General features: G+C 27.0%; 1 protein-coding gene across 40 annotated transcripts in view; it reads left to right on the top strand.

Annotated features, from left to right (window-relative positions):
* The window catches only part of LOC107450600 (chromosome bows), a 190,303-nt gene extending 162,927 nt beyond the window's left edge, over window positions 1-27,376 (top strand). For 21 of the 40 annotated variants that reach the window (XM_071184999.1, XM_071185008.1, XM_071185007.1 and 18 more), the window contains 20 exons: window positions 175-273; window positions 2,066-2,212; window positions 5,269-5,340; window positions 5,554-5,630; window positions 6,659-6,769; window positions 7,743-7,910; window positions 9,968-10,131; window positions 10,478-10,556; window positions 10,658-10,804; window positions 11,905-11,991; window positions 14,739-14,869; window positions 15,446-15,749; window positions 17,474-17,525; window positions 18,023-18,071; window positions 18,863-18,989; window positions 19,631-19,774; window positions 20,428-20,565; window positions 22,022-22,090; window positions 23,079-23,198; window positions 25,153-27,376. In XM_071184999.1, the coding sequence (XP_071041100.1) occupies window positions 175-273; window positions 2,066-2,212; window positions 5,269-5,340; window positions 5,554-5,630; window positions 6,659-6,769; window positions 7,743-7,910; window positions 9,968-10,131; window positions 10,478-10,556; window positions 10,658-10,804; window positions 11,905-11,991; window positions 14,739-14,869; window positions 15,446-15,749; window positions 17,474-17,525; window positions 18,023-18,071; window positions 18,863-18,989; window positions 19,631-19,774; window positions 20,428-20,565; window positions 22,022-22,090; window positions 23,079-23,198; window positions 25,153-25,260 (2,393 nt within the window). In that variant the 3' untranslated portion in view covers window positions 25,261-27,376. Of the gene's footprint in view, window positions 1-174; window positions 274-2,065; window positions 2,213-5,268; window positions 5,341-5,553; window positions 5,631-6,658; window positions 6,770-7,742; window positions 7,911-9,967; window positions 10,132-10,477; window positions 10,557-10,657; window positions 10,805-11,904; window positions 11,992-14,738; window positions 14,870-15,445; window positions 15,750-17,473; window positions 17,526-18,022; window positions 18,072-18,862; window positions 18,990-19,630; window positions 19,775-20,418; window positions 20,566-22,021; window positions 22,091-23,078; window positions 23,199-25,152 lie in introns of all 40 variants that reach the window. The other 19 variants (XM_071185009.1, XM_071185005.1, XM_071185012.1 and 16 more) reach the window with 4 other exon arrangements.
* The last annotated feature ends 457 nt before the right edge of the window (window positions 27,377-27,833 follow it).

Raw genomic sequence — 27,833 nt, 5'->3', positions numbered from 1 at the left:
GCAGCAATAAAAGGATTAATTATTTTCTCTTTTTTTATCCATCCATTGTAATACATAATATCTCCTTGATATCTTTTCTTATACTTTCTTAATTTATTATTCAATTATTGTACTTTATTATTGTATTGTGTTACTCGTCTTGCTGTAATTTAAATTTTGTGAATTTTTATATAGCTCGAACTCCAGCTGTCAGACGTAATGACACTTCTATTCACGCTATCACTTCTCCCGAACGAGTTATGAAACCCAGACCGAGAGGATCACAATCACAACGTTAGTCTTTCTTCCTCTTAACCTTATACAGTTTTACATTATAAGTGTTTTAAAAATATTAAGATTTAATCCCACAATTACAGAATTTAATCTCAAAATTAAAGAATTGTTGAATATGTTTAAATTCAGACTAAAAGACTTTTCTTTAAATTAAGTCTTTTATGTCAAAAAGATAATTCTTCAGTAATAAATACTGGGTGTTTAATAACTTGGGTAAAAAAAGAAGGAAGGAAAAGAACCTCTATTTGTTTGTTTTTATGCACAAGAATGATTTTTAATATTAATTTGTTATTAACCAATGTTTGATTTATAGTATGAAATTCCTATCCTCGTATGTTGCATAGTTTGAAATGCTGAATTCAAAGTGTGAAATAATTCCATGAAAATAACAATTTAAAATTATTAATTTTTTCTTAAACAATCTATTAATTTAAGCTTTGTGCTTTATATATATACATATATTTTGTATTTTGTTTTAAAACATAGCTGTTTATTTTAGTGACTTCATACAGACTAACCATTATAATCCATTGTAATAAACTGTTTTATATAAGATAGTAAATTTATTACAGCATTTATTTAATTTTATTAAAGAATCAAAACATAATATTTCATCATGTTTACCTTTACTCGGGTCATGTATGATTTATAGAGAATTTCTTGTACAAATATTTCAAACTTATGAATACATTTTATTATTTTCTTTTTCTTTTCACTACATGTCTAACCTGATTGGCTGACCCACGTGTAATTCGTTTTTTCGAAGATGGTTATTTTTGGGTCGCTTAGAATCTCTTAATAAAATTTTTTTATCCGTAATATTAAGAATATGTTTTACATTCCGAAGATTATTGATTTACGAGAATATATTATCTTAAAAATGTTTAAATTTACTATTGAAATAATTTAAAAATACTTTTCAATTCTATCAAATACAAAAATAAAATGAAATAAANCGTGACTTCATACAGACTAAGCATTATAGTCCATTATAATAAACTGTTTTATATAAGATAGTAAATCTATTAGAACATTTATTTGATTTTATTAAAGAATCAAAACATAACATTTCATCATGTTTACCTTTACTCGGGTCATTTATGATTTATAGGAAATTTCTTGTACAAATATTTAAAAGTTATGAATAAATTTTTATGTTTTATTTTTCTTTTCACTACATGTCTAACCCCTGATTGACTGACCCACGTGTAATTCGTTTTTTCGAAGATGGCTATTTTTGGGTCGCTTAGAATCTCTTAATAAAATTTTTTATCAGTAATATTAAGAATATATTTTACATTCCGAAGATTTTTGATTTACAAGAATATATTATCTTAAAAATGTTTAAATTTACTATTGAAATAATTTAAAAATACTTTTCAATTCTATCAAATACAAAAATAAAATGAAATAAAAAAAACTATAATCAATTAAAAAATAGTATCAAATAAAAAGAGAAAGATGCCTTCTATAAAGTATTAATTACATAAATCCGCCGCTCCCTTCCTTCGAAAAAATAATATTGACAACCAAAAACAAAATTAGGGTACAAATATATCCTTCCTCTTAAAAAAGAAAAGGTGTTCTTAATTTATCTCTAAATGTAACATTTTCTTTCTATTTAAAAAGTATTAAACTAACATCATGTTTAGTTATTTTTGTTTGTTTTACTTCTATCTTTAATAACCATTATTAACATTTTTGCATTTGCAATGAACATTTTTGCATTGCATTGAAAATAGAATTGTGAAACTAACAATTTAATTATCCCTTTTCCCAATTAACTTTTTAGCAAGCAGTAGACCTGATTCTCCTTCTTCAAGGTTAAGTTATGCAACTTACTCCACATTGGATGGAAAGTCTAATAGAACAAGAAATAAGTCTGGAATACCAATCGCTACCAGTAGGGAAGCCAGCCCAACTAGGAGTAGCTTTGGTTGTTAGTATCATTCATGTACTATTATGTACTTGTAATGAATGCTTTAAGAAAAACACATTATAAACAAATATTAGATTTTCATTTTTTTATATCCCCATAGATTTTAAGATTTTTTTAAATTTAAATTAATATTTTGTGGAAAAAACTGATCTGTAGGTTTCATTATTTCTTAAGGGATTTATTCATATAGATAAGTTTTATACACTTTTTTATTTACTGTATGTTAGAGGTACACAAACTTTTTTTAAAGTGGGCAATAGGGCCGAAAGAAGCTTTAAGGTTCTACAATGATTAGGGTTTTTAATTTAATAATAATTTAAATATCTTTTAGTGAAATAGTAATTTGAATATCTTTTAGTGAAATAGTAATTTAAATATCTTTTAGTGAAATAGTAATTTAAATATCTTTTAGTGAAATAACAACAAAATCTATATATCTCAAAAATTAAAAGGTAAATTCCCAAGCAAGTAATGAATACTGTTTTTAAAATGTAAGTATAATTTCAAAAAAAAAAAAATTATTTAAAACAATGGCAAAAAGAGAGTTAAAATATTTCAAAATGCAAATTTAGTAATACCCTTAATCAGTATCAATGTTTTTAAACTTTTTAATTTTATGTTTTTTTTCCATTGTTATTTTGAGAAACAGTTATAAACTTCCCAGACATCTTATTTTTTACAGGATGCGTAGCGTTTTTAAAAAGTGCATAAAGGTGCATAATTTCGATTTTCATTTTTTAAAAACCCTTAAAGGTGCTTTTTTTCAATGGGTGTTTTTAAAAAGTGCTTAATTTTTCCTTTTCCAAAATCAGATATTTTTTCTTTACCATCTTGATTTTTGTCACGAATTATGCAAAAAGTCATTGTCCTATTCAACATTTTCACAATTAATTCAACCCTAATTTATACCATCGGACCATAGTGTATGAAAACACCATTCGTTTTCTGTTTGACGAAATACTTGCGGGTCCGCATTTGGGTATACTGAGCTGTATTCAGTAGGAAGGATTTTTGTCTCTCATGTGCAACTCTGCTGCATTTTGCAAGAGAAATTTCAGACTTCATTTTCCGCCCTCTCGAATTGAACCGAAACCAACTAAACATTGTCATTTTTTTTTTCTCCTATAGCGGTAGAAACTTTTATTTCTCATGTTAATTTCATCATTGTTGACACGTCTAAGTTCTTAAAAATATTTTTTGAGTGCTTGAAAAGTGCTTAAAAGGTGCTTTTTTTTGTTAAAGCATTTGGCTATGCACCCTGTTTTAGTACTTTTACTGAATTCGGTACTTTCTTAGGAGTGTTTTCAGTATCTTTTGTGTACATTAATATCATGAAATATACTGTTAAATTGGCAGTGTCGAACCATTTCAGTATTTTTCACTTTTATTGAATCCTGATACCTTGCCTGACTTCCCGTGCCAGTTTTGTATGCAAGAAGCAAGGTCATTTTATCCAGTTATCTTTTATCACTTTATCTTTTTCATTTATTATAGGAAAGGTCACTTTAAAAAATAAATAAACTAGACGATATTTTTTAATTAACTGTTTTTTTCATGTAAATTTTTTGCCAAGAGATATTAAATCCGATGATAAGTTCTATGGAATTAAAAATTTCTCTAAAAAAGTTTTTAAATATAAAATTTTTGATTTATTTTCAAAGGATATTTTCTCATCGTTAAGTTAATTATTTATTAAATTTTTCAAGTTATCAGCGTCTGTAAAATAAATACAAAACGTTTGTATGAATATTGTAGCAAATTAATAGGTGTGTCCACTTTCTATATGTGTAACTTTATCATTTAGTACTAGTTATTTAGTTTTATTGATGTTTGCCCATATAAACTTGACATATCTTTAGTATCATAAGAATATTTTATTATCTAATTATGTATTTGTTAGCATGTTTGTTACTTTGATTGATGATATTAATAATGAGATGCCTATTGTGAAATTAATAAATTAAAAACATTTTGTGTTTCAATAGGAAAATACCTAACTGTGTTGCATGGAATGCTAAGTTTCTCCAAAGTTAATTGAGTAACTAAATTTATGAATATTTTTTTTTTTTTTAAATTTCTACTTTTACATTGTATTTGTAAAGCATCACACAAATTAAAAAATTGTCAACATTTTAAATTTTAAAGTTAATTTTTTTTTACCTAAATAACGAAAAATTATTTTTAATTTAGTGGATTTTAAGGAGTTTCAGGCTTAATACAATTTTTTCATTATTTACTTACTTTTTTTAAAAAAAGTTTTATTGAATTTGTCTAACAAGTTAATTAATTACTTGTTAGCAATTACCAATATATCTAAACATTTGGAATTTCTATATGAAATCAGGACAAATTAAAATTACTTTTTTGTGTGCAAACATTGAATTTTGATTTTTTGTTTTGTGTCTGGGTATTTTCATTGCTCAATATGTCAATGAATTATGTATCATTTTCATACATTTTAAAATTTATACATTTAAATAAAAATTTAATACATTTTAAATTCAAAATTTTATATTTTGTTTCTTACATTTTTTAAGGAAATTAAAGATTATTTTAAATTTATTTCCTCGAAATGTACTTTGAAATCGTTACTTTTTTGTTTTGTACTTTTTACTTGCTACTTTTTAAAATCAATGTCCCCGTGTATGATCGGAATTTTTTAAGTGACCGGTCTCATAAATTACGTTTTCAGTTATTATGATGTTTGAAAAAAAAATTCTTAAAATAAAAATCCTCTGTATTTTGCCATAGTTTCCTGTGTTTCTATGTACTTAAATATTCTAAACAGCAACATAGAGTGAGTTGCATTTTCAAATAATTAATTTGCAAAATGCTCAGTCTTTAATAGTCATAAAATACATATGAAACATGTGTTAAAAGCCTTAGCCTTCATTCATAATTTTTTAGGCAATGATAATAAGCAATTCAAGGTAGAGCTGAACATTTTGTATTCTTAAAGAATATAATGAAAAATCTTTTCACTTACTTGCGATTTTTAAGCAATAAATGTAATAATTTCTTTCAAAATGACGAATTTTTTACTAATACATTTTCAGTACATGAAAGACGTCTTAGTGGATCACGTACCAGGCTAACAGGAGCTGGCGAAAAGTATTCCTCTTTGACATGTAAGTACTTTTCTGCATAGACATTTGTGTAATAAATTTCATTTATAACCTTAATTTAAGGGGGGAAAAATCATTTTTAGCCATTTTATTGACTTATTAAATTTTAATTAAAAAGAAATTTAAAAACATATAGGCTGTTAGAATTTTTATGTCCATTCTTTTATTTGTAATATTTTATATTGTAATAAAGTACTGGATGAATTTATTTCATAGCTCCTGTAGTTCCACTAATGGCAGAACGCACTCTTCAGCAAAGCAGGGAAGCGGAAGTTGCTGTAGCAGATGCTTTGGTATAAAATTACTTTTTAAAATTTATTTTGAACTGTGTTGTATGTTTTATTTTTAGTGATTATATAATACTTTAAAATTGTATTGTGAATAAACTTAGTTTTATTATAGCAATTATTTATGCTACTCTTATAACTATTAATATACTTTCAAATTTTATTTCCTGTTTAGTGAGGCTTAAAGGTTCTTTATTAAATTATTAATGAAATTATACTCTAAGGTTAATTTATTAATGAATAATACTTTGATGAAATTACAATTATCTTTGAAAATTTGTAAACAAATAACTTTATAATTGACAATTGCTTTTAAAATTTAATTGAAAAAATCTATACTTTTACTAATTTAATTCTTTAATGTATTGAAAGTAGCTTTAAGAATGTTCCTAAATGTTTTGTTGTCCGAATTCTACTGTCCATAAGCCAATATCTTGTATGTTTTTACTACACAATGAATGCCTGCCAGGTAGCTGAGGCAAAGAATGAAAGATTCTGTATGTGCCATTAGAAAAGAAAACTACACACTGAATCTCCTTAAGTTCATCTTTAGAAAGTATAACTTTTGCAAAAATAGTTTACAAGTTTCCTTTCATTTTGATGCTGGAGTTTGGAATAATTTAAAATATCATACTCCTGCTGAAATGTAGTGCATGTGTTGTGCAAACGAATATTCCTGATTTAAAGAATCTATATTTACATCAGTATAAAAAGTTTGTTCATTTATAATAGTCAGTTGATGATGAAGGGGTTTTATGGCTATAAAGGCCCCATACTTTATAGACCAACGTCATGGAAATCTTATAGGCATAGAGTACAAATTGTTTTTACTTTCCAAACAATCTGATGTCTGTCTGAAACAAAGTGGGCTTCAAGCCACCACCGAAAATTAAATCACTAAGGTATAAAAATGACAGCTGATTACCTTAACCACTATGAGATCACTAATGTATATGAGTGAGAAAGTAATTAAAAATGTCTATGAACTGGATTGGTATGCACTCTGTAACCTTAACTACTTTTTGTTTTTTCAGAGAACACCTGCCAGAAGGAGGTACAATGCATTCGATGATCAATCGGATGAAAGTGAAACATCTAGTGTATGCTCAGATCGTTCATTCAGCTCTTTCGGAAGGAGTGTGGATGTGAGTGGACTTATTTTCCTTTGACTTTATTTTGTTGTATATTGCTCACAAATTTAATTTATGAGCTTACAAATGGAATGTAAAGTGATTTTTTTTTAAATGCTTAATTGTTCAGGTTAAAAACTATGGTAATAATTAATGACTTGTAATAATTAGTGAATTTAGTGTAATCAGTCTATTATGGCTTAAACATAAAATTTGTTGTAATCAGTCTCAAAATTAAGAAAAGTTACATTTCATCTATTGAATACTGTTTTTAAAAAATTTACTGTCTTTTCATGAAGCATTTGATAAAGAATTGAGTTATAGATTAATTTACCATTTTTCTTTAATTTAAATGTACATCAGGACTCCCACGGGTCAGGGAGAACCGGGAAACCTGAAATTGTCAGGGGATTTTATATTAACTCCAAAAATAAAAGAAAGTAACAAATTTTTTTTTTATAATAACCTGGAAAATTCCTTTATTAAACCTGGAAAATAACTGCTTTTAGAATTATCAGTAATTGAGATTGTAGTTAAATAATTCTATTACAATTATATGTCATAAAAATTTCACATAGTCAAACAGACATGTTTCCATCCTTATTCAATGATTTTTTTCCTCACAAAATCTAGTATTGTTCATTACAAATAAAACAAGATCTAAGTTTTGTGTTCAAAAATTAAATAGTATAGAAAATTATGATCTGGATTTTCATTGAAATTTACTTGATATGTCTGGAAAAGTCAGGGAATTCTTTTTTCTGAAATTGAGTGGGAACCCTGAAGAATATGGCATCGATATTAAAAAGAATTTCTCTGAAATTGAGTGGGAACCCCGAAGAATATGGCATCGATATTAAAAAGAATTTCTCTGGAATTGAGTAGGAATCCTGAAAAATATCGCATCGATATTAAAAGACTTTTAAACAAATTGTACATTTAAAAGTTTTTTGAAGAAAAAAAAACTTATAAATGATTGGGATTTCAGGACATCAATGAAGTGATACACAACCTACACAGTATTCATTGGTCTGATCGCAAAGAAGGTCTTCAAGCTCTACAGGCTTACTTTCGTTCAGGTCGGATTCTATCTCACATTGAGCTGAAGAAAGTTACAGACATCTTCTCAAAAATCTTCATGGACCCTCATACCAAGGTATATAAACAGAATTTTTTTTCTCACCCAAATTCAGTTATTAAATCTGTTTGCGAATTTTTGCATGTGAATAAATGCTTTCATATTTTTGCAGATGTTGGTAAGTTAAGATTATGTTTCACAATCTTCATTTTACATGATTTTTAAAATTACGAATGAAATATGTGTTTTTTAATAATTGGATTTTATTTATGTATTAAAGTTTTAAATCTGTAAGATTTTCTTGTGTCTGTATTCTATCTGTTTTTGGCAGGAAATGAACTTTATTATATTACATGTGCTTTTACTGTGTTGTTTTACTTATATATATTTTTATCCAGCTCAATTTGTAAGTATGTATTTATTCAACTGTCAACTAAAGTTGTACTCTTGTTGAGATCCTGTTTCATTTTTGTTTTATAAATAAGTTTTTCCTTTTTAGTGTACTTTAACACAATGCAAACAAAACATGAAAAATTGTTTCCAATGAAATAATTTGAAAATACTAATTGTTTCACAATGAAATAATTTGAAAATACTAATTGTTTCACAATGAAATAAAAATGAATATTAAAACTGCTTTGTCGGATGAAAAAGCAACCAGAATAAACCAAATTTAACTTAGCTAAAAAGCATTGGCACTGGTATTTGACAAATTATTTCCCCCCTTTTAATATTAGCCACAAAGTAAGGCAGTGTTGTAATCTGGAGGGATAGGTAATTATATACCAAGCCTACTCAAAATTAGTTTTGTGAAAGCTCTGATGATATAAGACTTTAATTGACTATTGAATTAATTAATTAATAATCCCAAGAAACTGAAGCGGCAAGATATTACTACTTAGAAATTTCATTCAACTCAAAAATATATAAATGGGAAATAACGGTAGACATATTTCAAGACTTAAAAACAGGCTGCCATTATCAAGATTTGCCCAGACGTGAAACAGAGAGAATATAACTCATGAAAATGCATTTTATCTTAATTGCCCTTCTCAACTGTTTTGGTTTTTCTAGTCTTCGTTACTCACCTTTATTTACCCATTTTTTGTTGGCTGCCTATCACTTTTTGTATTCCAATTCACACTTGGGAAATCTTGAAAACGGGCACCTGTTTTTGTGAGTTTGAAACACGTCAAGTGTTATTTCCTATTTATATATGTTTGCAAAGAATGAAGTTTTTAATCATGTAAAACTGTTTTAGTGTTCAAAACTTAAAAAATAGTCCTTAAATTTTATGTTCAGTACTGAAACTTATAAATTGTGGTATCTAGATATATACTTCCTTATGTTGAGTGAAAACTTCTTAAAAGCCTTATTTTTCTAAATAAAATAGGTGAAATAATATATTTTCTAATTATATTACTTGTTTTTAAATAAATTTAAAATTTTAATAAAGTTAAACTACAAAGCACCAAATGCACATATGATCAATATGCCCTTTTTAGAATAAATAACTTCTTCAACGTTTTTAAAAATTTTACAGTTTGTATATTAATGATGCAATATTCATCGCTCATAGGTTTTTTTTTTTTAAATAGAAAATTTTTATCAAGTAAAAAATATTAAGCAAAATAAATTCATTAAAAGTATTAAAAAAACATTTAACAAAGTAAAAAAAAAGTATGTTATATGTGTATATACTATTAAGTTTGATAATTTGGAAAAAATTAAAAGCGTTAAAAAGAAGAAAAAAAAACTGCTTGGGAAAACCTTATTTGTAGAGTGTTTTTAACATCTATGAATGCTCGATTCGAATTAATTGTGTTATCTATTTTAATTATGTATAAGTTCTTTTTATACTTAAAGAGTATCCTGTTATAGCATTTAGAATAAATAAAAAAAGTTATACATTTAGATGCTCAACTTAGAATCATTTTACTGTTTAATATTATAGATTTTTTCATTAATTATTTTTCTTCTCTACTTAATGATTTTTCTGTTTATTTAAAAGTTAGTTTTAACTTTTAATTAATGAGTAAGTCATAGAGGAAAATTATGTAAGACATTTTATGCTGCATTCTTGAATTTAGCAATTTATTTGAAAAAAATAATGAAAAACACAATTTTTTTTTTAGGTGTTTTCACTGTTTCTTGATACTTTGAATGAGCTTATTATAGTTCACAAAAATGATTTGAGTAATTGGCTGTACATTTTAATGACCAGACTTTTCTTGAAAATGGGAAATGACCTACTGAACTCAGTGCTTAAAAAAGTTCAAAACACTTTAGAATTAGTAAAGTAAGTTTTTGCATTTTATAATCATATCTTATCATTTTAATATTTTCGTTGCAATAATTTATTAAAAAATAATGTGTGTAAACATATGGGTTCACGCTCTTTAACACTGTTCTTCAAAAATGTTATTGTATTTTCCATTTAAAAAAATATATTAATTTATTGAGAAAGATATGCTTTCTAATAAATGTAATTTTATATTTTGTTCAGCACGTATGTTAAAAACTAGACAAATATTTTATAAATTATGCAAACAATATATTTCTCCTGTTATTGATGCTAATTCATTATATATTGTATTTCAAACTGATGTGAGTCATATCTCTAATTGAACTCATTTTCATTTAAGGGAGTCTTTTCCACTAGAGAACCAATTTAATGCCATTATGAAATTTTTGAATGATCAAACTCAAACCCCTAATAACAAGGTAAATTAATTTATTTTCAGTTTATTTGTAATATTTATTCTAAGTATTTATTTTCACTCTTTTATTGCATTTCATAAATAAAAAAACTGTTGTTGTTACAGTGCAAGCTGGTGATATTGAAATATTTGCACTCCTTAATTAATGAAATGGATCCAAGCAAGTTCTCAAGCTCTAGTTCTGAAGTGAGAGTTGCTTTCATGAAAGTAATTTCTTGGAATGTGGGCCCAAAAACTAGTGATCTGAGAAAAGTAAGTTTGTAATTTTATTTTTCCTGATTTAATTTATCTTTATATGATTTACCTACTACAATATGAAATAGAAATCTATACTAACATGTGACAAGCTGCCAAGATTAATCAGTTACCGGCTCGTTAAGAGTTATACAAATTTCTGCATATTTAAGAAAACAGTTAAAAGTACGTAATAGAAATAATTTATCGAGTAAGGAAAAAAAATAAAGGAAAAAGAAAATATGCACGATAAAGTTAAAGAGGAACAAAAAAAAAAAATGAAAGATTTTGGGTATGAAGTCACAATTTTTCATAAAGTAATTTATCAAACTATTCTTTCACGTCAACCCGTTCTTTGTTATTGTTTCCAAATAAGTACTTGCATTCTGAAACCGATGCTTGATAACAGCATAATGCTGAAAGCTATAAAGTTGTTCACCATAATCATTTCAAAAGAGTTCGCTCTTAAAGAATTTGGAACTGTAACTTGTTATTATACCACCCCAAGCCCTTCAAGTGAAAACTAATTCCTCCTTCTTTTTCTTGTTTTAATTTAAATATTCATTTCAGCTCCCTTTTTTTTTAATGAAATGTGACCAATGTTTCAGTGAATTTATATAATTTTAAATTTTTTGCTGGTGACCATTTTTAGAGTACCTAATATTTTGAGTAACCTTAGATGACCTAATATTTAGAATTGATGAGTAAGTTGAATCTTGGGAAATATTGTACTTCAAATTTATTTCCTCATAATTCACTCTAGACAAATATTAAAAATGATGAGCAAGAATTTAGAACTGAAATTTCATGCCCTGGTTCAGAGTATTCACTACCTTCTTAACTCTGTAAGTAATCTGCTTCTGAATTTGTACAGAAATTCCTGCCAAGCAGATTTTCTTCAATAAATAACATGTGAGAAATCAAGTTTTCTGCTTTGAAAAACGATGAGGTTGTAATTTGGTTTTGCATAATTTTAAATTTTTATTACCTTCATTATAATATCTCGATCCTATTTTAGTGATGAAATTAAGAATTGATTATGGAGTGATTTTTCTTTTCAGAAATCGTTACAGTTATGCATATTTTTTGTTGATAATATTTTTCTCTTTCGTTAAAAGGCTGGTGAAGATGTTCTGGCAGCTCTCTTTAGTCTCAACCCTGCTGAATATTCCAATTTAATCGATCAAGTACCAAAAGCATACAAAGTAAGATAATTATGGAGTTATAAACTTATTTTGGACAAATCATATTCATTTCAGCAATGAATAATATTGAAAGGAAGAGAAAGGTGTTACTTGTTATTAATGGTTATTCATCAACACTTAAAATTACTACTTAGTTTGTGTTCTTCATTAAATCTTTGCTGTCAATTCTTCGCTCATTTTGCATGGACAAATCTATCTCTTTTGAAAGGGTTATATTTTCTATCATAACAGCTTTGAAGATGTAAAAAACTGATGACTAAATCACTTTTTATTCCTGCAATTAGCAATATTGAAGGGAAAAAAATGTTTAATGGTATCAATTGTACAAAATTGATGCTTAGTCTTTTTAATAAATTAGCTTATTGCTGAAGGAAAGTACATGCTCTAAAAATTAATAAGAGTCTAAGAATTTATTAATTTAGTGAAAATTGTTAGAACTAGAGTTCTATGACAAATCAAATTAGAGTTCTACTTCTACCACTTCATTACTTCGGCACAGCGGCAAAGGGAATTGTAGTTTGACACAAGGTTTTGCTTTGTGAATATTTATTGAAAAAGTTGAGTAAAATATAGTTACAAATGCTGATAATCATAGTTTTTTTTTTTAAAGTCACAAGTTTTGTTTTACAAATTAACAGGTTGCATTTTTAAAAAGTGCTAAATTTCCTCTTTTTCAAAATGAGAGGTTTTTTTTTTACCATGTTGATTGTTTTAAATTATGTAAGAAGCAATGTAGAGTCATTAAAAATGCTTTTGAATTTTGTTGCTTTTGTGCATATAGATTAAGAACAAACAATAGGAAGGAAAAAAATTATTACTGCACATAATTTATTTTATTTATTATTTTTTTTTAAAGCAAAGAAGAAGAAAAAAACGATTAAAATCTTTTTAGTGCTTAAACTGTTCTTATTTTTTGTTGAAAAATTTAGCTCTTATCTACCCTAAATTAAGTCAGGAGATATAAGTTGTCCTGATATTTTGGATAAAATAGTATTTTGTCCTTATTAGTCCTGATTTTTGGCTTTCTGTGTAATTTCAGAATAATCCCATTCTTCATGAATACAGATGTGGATTTTATAATAATTGAAAAGTTTGGATTTTAGATGCAACTGCATTTTAAATTATTGTGTAATTAATTGCAAGTATAAATTGGATAAGTTTATTGTTCCAACTCACAGGCCATCTAACTAATTATATATGTGGTTCATACATTTGCCTTACTTGCAGGATTCATTGTTTCAAACTTTTTAGAAATTATCATTTTGTGAATATTGTTCTCAATTAACAATTTAACCATATAATTTTATTTTGTTTTGGTGAGAAATTAGTGTCACATGCTTGTATATTATTTTCAGCAAATGCAATAACAAATGTTCGCAAATATTGGTTCATCTGATTTTAAAACTGATCAATCCCAATCAACAATACAGTCATAGAATTTTTAAAATTATTTGATTAAGAAAAACTTGTCCTGATTACAAATTTTGAAAAAAATATAAGAAATAAAATTGATTAATAGATGCTGATTAGTTTTTATTTTTTAATAGTACACTAAAACTTTTTATCTATTTTGTTTTTATCTGTAGAATCATAAACATTCATAATAGATATACTATTCATAAACATTTAACCATGGAGATCTTGGTTTATTTTTCTATCTCTTTCACTTTAAAAATTACAAGTGTTTATGTATTTTGCACGGCCTGTGAGACAAATAATAATGAATATTGAGACAAATATTAATGAATATTTGTCTCACTCTTACCCCTGTTTATTAATGAATATTTGTCACTCTTACCTTCTTTTTTAACTGTAATGAGTTATTCAGTGCTCTTTTTATAAAATTATACAATCAACTGTTAAAAAGTTCTCAATTAAGTATTTCAGAAATGAAATTTTTTATTACTCTTATACAGTAAAATTTACTTTTATTGCACATAGTAGAATGAATGTAACTTTTTTGACTTTGCCTTGGCTTTTTAAGTCATTTCGTACATGTGTGCTTTAAAAAAAAATTCTAGTCTTGTCTTGATTTTTTCATTTACCTACTACTAAGCTTATAAAGTTGATTATTTAAAACTAAATTATTTTTTTTATTTTGTGACTTACATACTGGATAATATTTTGAAATTATTCATCTCAATAAAAATAGCTGAGCAGATAATAGATACATATACAATTTAACTAATTAGTTAATAACATTAGGCATGTCCCGTGCATAACACAAATAAAATAAATTTAGAATTTTTTTAAAGTAATGAATATGGAAAACATGTAGCATAATTGAATAGAAGTAATATATATCAGTTAAGAAAAAAATATAATGACAATATACAAGTTCTAAATTCACAGAGTTTAAGGAAAATAGAAATCAAGGGAAAAATCATCTTTTTTCTGAGTCTGGTGCATAACAACCATATTAAATCCCTTTTCAAGTATTTTAACTTTAATTTTTGATTTGTTTTCTATGGAATATTTAAGAAACAGTCTTGTTTTGAATTGAATTGTAAGAAAAATTAATAACCCCATTATTTTACTATTTTTATATGCTTCAAGGGTCTACAAATGTTCCGTGCTTAACCGGAGAATAACCCTAATGTAATTTGGTCTAATATTTTTTGAGAAAGTCAGTTTTATAATTTATTGCTTTGTTAAACAATAATTAGTTTTCAACAGGATTACTATATTTTGTTCTTTTAAATCTTAAAATTATTTGAGGGAATGATTTTCTTTTTCTATGATTTTAGGACAGTGCTTTCCAGTTGCTCCATTCCCGATATCCACGGTCAAATCCTGACACACCACGATCGTTAGGGAATAGAACATCTCCTTGCCCTGTTATGTCTCATATTCAATCTCCAAATTCAGGTCTACCTTGGTAAGTTTTGTTTTGTTAATAAATAATAAATATACATAAAAAATAATTGCGGACATCATTTGTATTAATGTTTTCAGGATTTTTTTTTTCCCTGCACCAAAATGGTTTCCTCTTAATATCAAAAATTGTGCTCTTAATATCAAAATTTTTTAAAATTTTTCTCTCTCTTTAAATGTCTAACTGTTCGTATATATCTTTTAGATATATTTCTGTTTTCTACTGTCACATAAACTGATGATAAGTCAATAAAAACTTTCCCTTAGTTACTTTATTTTGTTTCACAAATCTAGTTTCCTGAGTGAGAAAATACTTTAAGTTTATACACCTGTGATAGTCCTGAATACTGGTTTAATTCAAGCCCCGCTATCCAGCTTTAATTTTTTCTTAAATGTAATATTTTGTTGTACTGGGTTTTAATTTTTATTTTAATTAACAAAAACAAATATTTAGTGTTCCTAAATGTGAAATCTAATCTTCATATTTTATAATTTGTTATTTATACTTAATTATTGTACACCAATTGTTATTTAGTGCTGAAGTATTATCTTGTTACGTTAACTAATTTTTCCACTTCAGGCCGAGAAGTCATGGTGGTACACCACAGAACAGATCATTTGAATATGATGATACAGAAAATCTAAATCCTGAGGAAATCAGCAATTCTTGGAAAAAGACAGTGTCTGAAATTGAAGAGTACAAGTCTGATGACTTTTATGATAAAATAATTCGGGATTCGCCCTCTTCAAGACATAATAGCCTTCAGGGACAATATGACAACATAGTTGGACTTGTGGGACGTTTAGACTTAAATTCTAGCGCTGAATCCTCCCCAACTAAAAGATCACCTACTGACTACAGTAGCACAAATTTTCCTAGAAATGTAAGTAATATTTTTTTATTAAAATATTTATCTTTTGAGCACATTCAAAAACCTGCAAAGAAATTTTTTAGAGTCTGTGTTAAATCCTAAAATTGTACATTAAGTTTAGTGTCTTCATTAATTGCAAAAATTTTATATTTGAGTTGAACAGCCAGTTGGTTTAGTTTACGACTATCTGTGTTAAACACTGTAGCTTTGCAATTCTACCTTGAAGCAAAGTGAACTGCTGGATCAATTATTAAAACAAATTAGCTTTCTTAGAAGACTTTTTGATGGAACTAATCAGTATTTGCACTGCATGGAGAAGAAAGCCATGAAAACCTCCCACAGTTAGCCTGATGGCAAGGAGATTCTAACTTGTAATTTGTCTGCAACTGAGGATATATTTTTAATTAACACTGTGAATACGGAAGCTGAATTTCTATTGTTCAGCTATAGCTGGATTCAAATCCGAGTCAAATGGAGAGACAAGCGCTCTACCCCCTGAGCCCCCATGACTTGATTGCAAAATTTAGTGTTTTTAAAAAGCCTTGATGTTTGCTTTTGAAGCTACTTCCCTGTCACTTGTTGACAAATTTAAATTATATTAATCAGCTCATGATTTTAATTTTTGAATTAAAGAAATTGATAGTTTAACACATCCCTGCTCATGACTTCTTATATTGCTGTAAATAATGATTATTTAAAAAATGCGGGCATTTGTTCAACGACTGTGCAAATAATGCTAACTAGTCCAAGTTTCATTTTTAAAATATTGCTGCTAGTAGTCATAATAATTAACTCTGCATTTTGAGGAGTTGTCTAATTAGTTTTATCATTATTATGGACAAAAAAAATTTAAAACTCTTGAGTTTTTTTTGCTAACCTTAATTTTCAAATTTTATGAGCAAATTGATATAGCTTTAAGTACCATACATGCTTTAGCTTAAGGCACTGCCTTTAATATCATTTATGTATGGTTATGTCTAAAAATATAGTTTTGATAATAACATGTAATTTTGATAAAAATATATGATTAAAATTTAAAACCATTCATAAAATAAAAGTAACAGCAAAAAAAGTTAATTTTCTTTTGAAGCTATTTCTTTAAGGATAATTTTATGTGTAAAATTCTAACAAATTTAAGTAATGCAGTTGTTTCATGCACTTTAGTGTTTTACAACATAGTAAAAAATTTCCTTATTGTGTAACAATAGAAAAGGATCATTTCATGAAAGATTTCTTTTCATTATTAATAAAAATCATGTTGGCTAACAAATAATAAGAAATGTTTTTCATAAATTTTTATGTTTTACAGTCTTTCTTGTTGTATAAGAGCAAAAAAATTAACTTTTAAATTCGATACTGTTTTTGATGAAGTATTATACAACTTTTTAAAAAATTTCATGAATAACAAAAGAAAAAACTACTTTTTATTTTGTGTAATTTCATGAAGATATCTTTTCTGTTAAAATTCATTTTGGTTTAAAAAAATTTAAGTAGTTATGGCAATATTTATTATATACTTCTATGTTTTGCAACAGATTTTAATTTTTTTTTGCTATTGTACAACAAAAGATACAAATTATTTTAGATGATCCAAGCTTTTTGTTTTGGGTGATTTCATTAGACATCACTTTTCATTTTCATTTAAGATCATTTTAACTTGGAAAAGAATCTGATAATTTTAATTTATAATATTTTTCATTTACTTTTGTCTGACACAACTTTTTTTTTCTTTCTAGGAAGCTGCCTTATTTGAAAGAGATCCAGCTTTAATAGACAATGCAATCGATGGTATGAGTTTCCTTTAGTTAACCTAAATATGAATTCCATTAACCTTTGAGCACTCTTTTTCATTTTTTAAAAAAATCTGTCTTACTGTAATACTAAAATAGCTAAACCCTGAGATCAATATTTATCTCATGTCTAAAGTGTTGCAACAATGTTGTTTATACTTCCAGTAATATCTTATAATAGTTCTGAAATTTTTGCTTTTTTCCCCTGAATTGATTTATATGATGAAAAGCTAATTGTTAGCAGGTTCTCTTTAGTTTTAATTGAATCACTAAAAAAAGAGTGCTTAAAAGTTATTCTAAAGTCAGTACAAATTTCTCATTTTTATATGAAAATTGTCAATTTTCTTCTCTTTGCAAAATTAGTATAAATGCATATATTCCCACCAATTTTTAAAGTGAGGAGTTTAACAAATAAAAAAAATGGTTTCATAATAATTTCTAAAAAAAATTTATTATTCAATAATGATGTGCAACAAAATCTCTTATTTTTTTTAGATCACAAAACTATTTATTCTATAGTTGATGAATTAAATCAAAGTTCAAGGTAAGTAATATTTTTATTTTCCTTTATTACTATTTTAATTTTGTTTTACTTAAGTGTGTGTGTGTGTTTGTTTTTTTTTTAGATAAAAAAAAATTACTTATAGGGAAAAACGAGCAAAATATATATGCAAGCGCGTTAAAATTTAAGATGTCTCTGCACAAATAATTTTGAACTTAAGGTTACATTTTCATTGTTTCTTTGTTTGTATTGTTATTGAAATAATAATTAAATATTCATGTATTTTTTTCCTTAATGTTATTAGAGCTGTTACATGAAATGTTATATAACAGTTATTCTTTTCAATAATTTTCCTCCATTTTGTACATGAATTTAGTTTAATATGCTTAAGTTTAGTTTAATATGATTAAGTTCATAAAACAGCAAAGGAATAAATTTTAAAATAGAAATAATACTTAAATCGTGAAATGTATTATCTTAGGCTAATTTTAGTATTGTATCATAATAAAGGATATATAAAGGGCTTGAAAATATAAAAAATTATTTTCAGAAGGTTATGATTTAACATATAATTTTTCCCTAGTATTGTTTCCCAAATGTTAACTTTTCAAGTTTCTGCAATTTCTAATGTACCTACCATGATATATTAGTTCGTATATTAATATTATTGATATAGTTTAGTACTTAACTATGAAAACTTTTTTCTGCATCCTGAACGGTCTCCCAAACAATTTAAAACTGTGATAATGAAATGCAGACTGATTTATTAGTTGAATTATTCATATTTAGTTTAGCATATGCCAAGTAATGTGAAACAAATGTTTATTAACTAGGAACGAGAAAAAAATTCAAGCTTTGGGTCGACTGATATGTCTTACAAGAGAACAGTCTTTCATAATATCTAATGAAGATTTCCGTGTAATCTTGCGGGAAGTAATTCAAACAGTGGCTGACACATCTGTAAGTTATCTAATCTTGTATATATTATCTTTTTCAATGTTTTAAGCTGTTCTTGTTACAATATATTTATCATTATTTATTTTATTGCAATGGCATGCATGATATTCCTATTTTGATCTGTGATTCCCCCTTTTTTTTTTACAATTTTAAAGGCATTAAAAATAAATACTTCCGAAGTTTTTACCTTACATTTTTCAAATTAAGCTAATTGAAATCCAATTTAATAAAGTTCGAAATTGAGGAAGTGGTTTCACAAAAGAGTAGTGATGACATCTATCCCTGGGGTTCTGAGCTAAGATGTGCTTACACCATTGCTGTGCTCTCTTGTCTAAGGAAAGGTGTACCTTTCTGGTTTAATTCACAAAAGGAATAGCTGATGAGCTTTGCTTATCCAAGTTTCATTAGAAACAACAGCAGTTTCTAACGATAGAATTTTTGTTTTATTGCCATAATTAGCAGTCATACTGCATGATTAGCATTAATGCCATGTTTATCACTGCAAATAAATTTTAAAAAAAGAAGAAAGACTGTAGATAAATTGCTCATTAATAATCACGAATATACTGTGTTTAGATTGCTTTTTAATTTTGAACGAATAATGAAACTGATTTTTAATACAATATTGTTCTGCCTTGTTTTAGCTCCCGGTGAAGACATTGGCTTTGAATGCTTTGTGTGAGCTAATTAAAACAAAACCTGACTACTTCCAGGATTACGTAGAACTTACCTTGTTAAGAATTCTGGAAGCTCAAAAGTTTACTGAAGCTGATGTGAGTATTAAAAAAGTATATATGAATTTAACTCTTAACTTCCATTTTGAATGATTTTCTCTTTTTAGATTATGTTCACTATTACATCTATTTGTTTGGCTTTTGATATTAATTTTTTAGTTCTAATTAATGATGAAATTTGTTCATATTTTCCTTTGTGGAAAAGGCGATTTCGAGCTTGTAAAAACATTTCTAAAAATAAAGTTTAATTATAAAATAAAGATTTGACCCTCTTGCCAATTAGTATGTTCTTTATTGCTTAATATGTATGGATTGTATTGTTTTTCCTAGCCATGGTATTGTTATGTGTAAGCAATTAACAGCTATTTTAAAAATTAAAATATTATTATAATTTATTGAAGAACTAAACTATTAAAAAACTAAAAAAAAAAAAATTCTAATAGTTCGTTACCATTCTATGTGTGATGAATGAATTTATTATCTGTGCTAATTCAGAATAGTGTGCTTTCATTCTCTTTTTTTTTTCCATGTACATTAGCTTAAACTATGCTTGTTTTTGTTTAATGTTGTCAAATTGAAACAGCTAAAATTAAATCTGATTGAACACAGTTTATTATGATGATAAATGAGAACTGATGTTTGCTAATGTGCTGATATTATTTTACCTGTTTATTATTTTTATAAATTCTTATGTAAAGCATTTACAGGTTACCAAAATGGCAGACATGTGTGCAGCTGTTGCCGCTGTTAATTTACCACCCGATCAGTGTGTGAGAGTATTAAATGCTCTAATACTTTCTGAACAAATGCATATGACTCAGGCAGCCATCAAAATGTTAACTAAGGTAAGGATAAGACTTTTAGCAGATCCTTTCACTTAACAATGTTGTGAGCAACAAATCTGTTTCCATCTGGAAATCCCTAAGATCTATAACTCATTTAATAGCATACTTTGTAAAGTAAGCTTGGATCTTCCTCTTGCTCTTTTTTCTTCTGAGGCACATGAGAGAGCAACGCATGCTATCTCTCAGAGCACTCTTAAATACTTCATCATGCCAGTTCTATTTCCGTTTTAGAATTTCCTTTATTTTGGCTCTTTTTGAAAGATTTTCATTTGTTAGCTGTTATAACTGTCATTTCCAAATCAAATTTTTAAGGAATTAAACACAGATCCCATGGTCCTTAAATGATTTTGTTTCTCTACAATTTTACACCAATATTTGACTTGTTGTCTCAAGTATGTTTTTGGTGCAATATTGTGTATTTCCAGCTATTGTCACTAAATTCTCTACTAAACCAAATCCAAACTTTTTTTTAGTTAAGTTTCAGATGTTAGTAACTTAAGGTTAAATATATTGTATCAGGATTTAAATTACTCTTTTTGGAAAAATCTAAAGTTTATGCACATTTTGCAGCGTACTGTCTTGCTATTTTTGGGAACAAATCATTTATATACTGATTTGTGGAGGTCTGTTTAAGCAACAACTTTAACAGTAGGAACAAACTTATGGTTTCTAACTCATATAACACTTTTTTACATTGTCATGTCATACATGGAACTAAAGTATTTTTATAGTGATTGTTTTCTTATACTTTTGGTCAGCTGAATTCAGTTTCTTTCTTTATTTTCATCATTAACTTAGTCTAACATATACAATTTCAAAATTGCTAAGGGATTGAGCATGGATTTAAAATGACGCTTTTTATGCAATTGGTTGTTTTTTTTTAGTACACATAACAAGAAAAAATATATTGAACATATTCTGACAGAATTATGTTGTTTTTTATTTCACGCTAGTTTCTCACTATTTACTTTATTTATTATGAATGTTCATTAATTTTTAAATGCTTTAATTTCTAAAATTACAAGAAAAAAATTAAATTTGTTAATTTTTTTTATCAGTTTGAATTTTCTAGTAAAAGTGAAATGCTTAAACTTATTAACTTTATTTTTAAAAGGTGATAAAAGTTTTGCTCAAGATCGAAATAGTTTACGTTATCTATGGAAAAATTTTCAACGCTTTAACCGATCTATTAGAATTTTTTTATATCTCTTATACCCCATAACCATAGTCACTGCCTTGGTCCAGATGAAGAGTTCCTTACATAGACTAACTATCTTTCAATCTGTCTGCATAGTTTTCCAGTCTCAGTCGTTTTTTTTAGTTACAAATCTCAAAATAACCTCTTCATGTTTTGCAAAAGAAAAAATAATTAAATCTTGCTTATGAATGCCTTGAAATCAATATTGAAATATTCTTTGTTAATGTACTTATATGAATTTATTTTTCAATTTTGAAGCTTGTTGAACATCATCCAACAAAAATTGTTACAAATCTTCTACCAGATATTATGCCAGCACTGTTAAAGGTTAGTAATATAATGTTTTGTTTTAATGTTTATTTAAATAATGTTATGAAAATGTTCAATTGTCAATCATAAAACCAATGACAGACTTAGAAAGTTGAGATATCTTGTGCAGGGAGCCACTTTTTAAAATCTTATCAACAGGAACTGGTTTTATTATTTAATTTACATTTTTATTAGCCGTTTCAATACAAAAATTCCTTATAATTATTTTTATAATATTATATTTTACAAGGTAGAAAAAAATACAGTAGGGAACCGATTATCCGGAACGATCGGGACCATCGCTATTCCGGATAACTGATTTTTCTGGGTTTCTGAATCGCTACAAAAAGCCGTTTTTTTTTTTATTGTTAAAGCCAACTAAGAAATTTTTTTTTGGAAATAATCTTAAAAAGAAGAAAAAACGATTAAGTAATACACTAATGGTTATTTTCCAAAATGATGGTAAGGTAAATATCTTTCAAAAAAGAAAGAAAAATCCAAAAATCTTATGAGGAAAAAAAATTTTTTTTTTTTTTTAAATGGCTGGAAAATGTATCAAATTTCGTTCCGGTTTTTTGGTTTTCCGGTTTCCGGATAACGGGTTCTGTACTGTATAAACATTAATTACTAGGACTAGAATTATTTTGTTTTCAGTATAATTGCTCTGTGCAAAAGGTTTTGTTACAAACATTAACTAAAGGTTTAAAAAAATATTACCTTAGTCATTCATAATTCTTATTTACCAACACCAAAAGTTTAAAATTTTTAATCTGATTCATGTCTAAGACCTCCTAATGTGATGATTAGAAAATTATATTATACAAATTAATCTTCAATTAGGATTATTATATTAATTGATATTTTTATGAATAAAGAGCACAAATGTTATTTCTTACTACTATTTTATGATTTACTTTATAGTACTATTAGTTGGAACTAGTTATCCTATCATTATAAAGACATACAATCAGTTGGTTTATATACAAATCTTTCTACCTCTCCTTAGGCTTATGATCATATTGAAAGTCCAGTGAGAAAAGCTGCAGTATTTTCAATGGTAGCTATCCATTGCAAGGTGGGGGAGACTATGATGCAGCCTTATTTATCTAGTTTAAATAGCTGTAAGGTAAGTGATACCTATTTAAAATTATCTCCTTTTCCTAAAAATAAAACAGTTGAGAGTAAATATAATTTTGGTTTCATTTAATAGTGGTTTATGAGTTATGAGTCATTTAATAGTAGTTTATGAGTAGTTTGAAGAATTTGGTTATTTTGATAATTATTATTTATACTATACGATGGACATTTCAATGATATTTTCTTCAAATTTTTAACTGTCAAAAGGTTAGGATTCTTTTCTTAATCACTTTCTCCTTCGAAATACATTAAATTTTCTTATTTTTTAAAGCTGTAACTACTGAAGTTTAAATTTTCACACTTTAGAAAGTAGCTCCTTGCTTTTTATGTAATGTGAGTTTTAAGCGATATAGATCAATTATTAGATTTTAAATATTTTGCTGCATTCAAGATCCTTCTGTGTATTACTTCTTATATGCTTCTTTGTAATTTTTTAATATTTTGTTTGTCCAAAGATGTTGATAAATAACCAGTCTGTAGAAAATTTTACATTCACTAATGTGTAAATAAACTAATCTATTCAAACTTTAAAAACATGGATTGAAAGTTGGGTTCCAGCAATTTGTATAATAAACACAAAAATATTAGTTTTCCTATCTATATGAAACCTGGTGCATGAGCTGTTTGAAGCAAATTAATATAGTGAAGCCTCCCTTAAGCGGACATTCATGGGACCAAAAAATTTTTCCATTTACAGGAAGGGTACCCTAATAACGAAATTTAACAACCCTAAATTGTTTTTAGAATGTTCTCAAAGATGTAGAAATAATTAAATAATATCTACAAGGATACTGTAAATATCTACAAGAATATTTATTTAAACAATAAGAAAGATAAAGAAGTTTGATATAAATGCATAATTCTGGATGAAGCTACAGATAAATAAATATAATTTTCCTATTAGCATAGATACTCAAGTTAGACATATGATACCAAATAGGAGCGTACTGTCCTCAGTCCGTTTCAATTATTAGGTTCACATCCCCTTACACCTACTTATCATTTGATAGGGAACATGGTTAATACCTTCTTGGAAAATAAACCTCCCATGATTCACAGAAAAAAAGTGATGCATACCTGTAAGTCATGAGGACCTATGGAGATGATTATTCACAATTGATCAGCTATCAAGTGTCTGAATAAATGTTTCATTTATATAAACACCTCAAAGATTATACTTCTGTTCTATTTTTTTTACCCCAGTTGTGTTAAATACAGTCTTCAAATTGATAAGAAAATTAAAGAAATTTTCAATAGGGAAGAAGCATTAAGAGAAGTCATTTCAACTTGAGGGGTTCTCATAACCTGTGTGGTCCAGATGAAAAGATGCCAATGTCAGAATTATTTCAGGAGTGAAGTACCATTTTCTCTCCTTTCTTTACAAAGATAAGGCAAGGTGACAGGAGAAAGATTGATTTTTCGGTGGTGAAATAGCTTAACAATATTTTTAGTTATGGATAAGGCAAATTTTTTTATTTGCATGCTTTAAAAATGGTGAAAAGTTGCATTTTTTTAGCTTGCAATTTCTTTAGAAAAAGTAGTGTCCGGTTTGTAGAGATAAAAAAACATTTCAGGACCAAATTGACTGTCTGCGTCCGGTTACGGGAGTGTCCGCTTTGCGGAGAATGTACATAATGGTTTATTCATAGAAGATTCCCGGGGAATTAAAAATATGTCCGTATTGAGAGGCGTCCGTTTTGCAGGAGTGTCCATAACAGGAGGTTTCACTGTATTGCATTCGGACATCTAATTTTGCCATTTTCATTTATTCTTATGTAATTTTTTTTAATAATTTGTGTAATTATTTTTACTCTTTAATTAAATCTTTGAAAAAATAAAACAATTATGCTTGATTAATGATAAAACGTTCTTATACAATATAGTATACCAGTTGTGTAATTTAATTTTGAAATCTAATCCAAGCCTCTCTTTTTTTTTGTCAGAAAAAACTTCTAAATGTCTACATCAAGAAAGCTCAGCAGGCTCAGAATGGTGGGAGTGACAGCACGCCAGGGTCACCAGGCAATCCTCCATCCTCTAGCAGCCAGTAAACCTTTCTCTAGCCAGAAAAAAAAGGGGAAAAACCACTTGCACCACCACTGAGCTATTGATTTTCAGAAGGACATATAACTTGACTCAGCAGCAAGAGCCGCTGGTGTGGCTTTAACTACTAATGATTGATTACTTCTTATAATTAGCAATCATTAACATCAAGGAAAATGTGCACTCTGCACAATATTTTCTTCTTCATAATGTAGTTTTAATTTATCTAATATTATACCAAGGAAAGGTTTTTTTTTATATGATCTCAGACAAGTGAAACACAAACAGAAATTAATTTATATTTTGAAATTTCTATAGTTGTATAATATAAACTGTAGCTCTTTAAATCTGCATGAAATAATCTTTTTTGTAATTTTATATATGTATATCTAATATTGTAAACTAACCCTTGGGTTTGGTATAGTGTAAATAATATTATTCCCAACCATTTGCCTTTTTTCCTCCCCTCTTATTAAATGGAACATTAAAAATAAATTTTTTAAAGTGACAGTGGTTCCCAAAATGTTTATCTTTTAAATAATTAAGCTGGGTGTTTAACTAGGAAAAATTAAGGTAACTATGGAGAAAACTGTAACAGAACAGTTTTAAAATAACCTTTGTTTGTGATGAATCTGGCTAAGGTCTTAATTAACAAGCACTATAGCAAGTACTTTAGTTAGTGCCATTTATTAATTTAAAAACTTAGCAAGAACCAATTTTCTGGTTTTCTAAGCAGAAAACAGCAGACTTTTTCAAATAATCGGTTATTTTGAGAGAACCTAGTAATTGTCATGCGATATTGTATATGCAATTAAATTACATGCTAGATCCACGGATGAAACAATCAATAAAGCTTTCAATATTTTTAAACAAATAATATGGGATTGATAAATGTTTTAATTTTCAAATGTTAAGCTTGTAGCCACTGCTGTTAAAGTTCAGTTGAATGTAAAAGTGATACATTTTCTGAAAATTAATATAGTAAATTGCTTATGCATAATTTTGTAGTTGAAATTATTAAAAAGGATCCGAAAATGTTTCAAGATAAGTTTTTCCGCTATTCACGAAGCTGTTAAATGATAAGTTTTTTAATAACACATTTCTGTGATATAAGATAACCTCACTATAATTATCATTTTTCTTAGTATTTATTTCTCTCTGTTGATGGGAACCCCTGTTCGTTATTTTAAGATGAATAAAAAAATAAACATTAGTTGACATTTGATTTGTCTTCAAACATTTTAAAGTTTATTTCAAACTTTTTTTTAAATGCAAAAATTATAAGTGAAAGCTTGTGCATGATTCATCATATAAATTTAAATGTACATAGTTGGTAAAATTATCCATGATTTTAAAGAAAAATTTCTTTTAATGTTTCAAATTGCATTAACGAAGTGTTGTGAATTGTATGTGCAAATTGTAAAAAATTTGAGTGAGAATCAAGAATGATTGTAAGATGAAACTTTTTTTTTTTTTGTATGAATATAAAGTGCTCAGTTTAAATTCAAAATACTAACAATTTTATTAATCGAAATATGTACTTGATTGCAAAATACTTTTAGTATGAAGGAATAACGTTAGCGTATTTTTAAAGGAGAGCCTTCACACCGACACAAGTTTATTTCATAATAAATTAGATTTCAGAATGTGGAGAGTTGATGAAAGTCAAAATGGCTACCTCCATAATGTGACATAAGCAAGGTAGTTTTGATTTGTGATGTGTTTTAACTCTAACAAAATCACATTTTGAAAACTGAATTCATAAACTTTCCTCTAAATACAAAATTTTATTGAGTTATGACTACCATGGTGATGAGTTCTGTGCATTTTTTAATCATGTGTTTTGTTTGAAATCTAGCAGTATAGAGGAATGTGCTTATTTTATTATGTGTATATATTGAAAGAGCTTTAGTTTTTTAAAAGGATTAAAAAAAAAAAAATCTTAACCAAGTGCCACTTTGATTTAAATATTTTTGCACAGCAAGCTGTAGCCTTTGCCATAATTTTACTTTTCATTGTTTCATCCAATCTTTGACATTATTTTCTTCTGCTAAATGTCTTGAAAAATAATTTGCTTGTATAGTGTACATTTTATCTAAAAATAAACTTAGTCTTTTTTTTTGCTTCTTGTTTTTCCATCATTCCACAGCTGTAAAATCAAAAAATTATGGCAATTTTTTGATTTTACAAAATTTGTCATTTATGCATACTTGAAAATAAATCCTTTGTGCTATTCGATGGAGTGTACAAGACATAAAATAAAAAGTAATCAACAGCCTGAATAACTTTCGATCTAATGACGGTTTGAGGGGTACTTGCTCAGAATCTATGTACTTTTTTCTAAGAATTTGGATTTCTGACCCCCGAAACACTGCTATCTGAGGAAATATGGTCTCGGGTGAGTGGTCCTCTTAATTTTACTTTTTGCACATTTTGTCATATCTCGAAAAAATTTGCATAGAATTATAAAATTTGTTTATTCAAAGACAAATTAGTTTTAGTAAATATTATTTTATTAATAAGTCAAAAAAAGTTTGAATTGTAAGAAGGTATACAATTTTGTCTGTCATTATAAAGAATG

Source organism: Parasteatoda tepidariorum, chromosome 9, assembly GCF_043381705.1.
Source record: "Parasteatoda tepidariorum isolate YZ-2023 chromosome 9, CAS_Ptep_4.0, whole genome shotgun sequence".
In the NCBI taxonomy this organism is placed as follows: Eukaryota; Metazoa; Arthropoda; class Arachnida; order Araneae; family Theridiidae; genus Parasteatoda; species Parasteatoda tepidariorum.
Note: the sequence above shows the minus strand (reverse complement) of the source record. Positions and strands in the feature narration are given on the sequence as shown.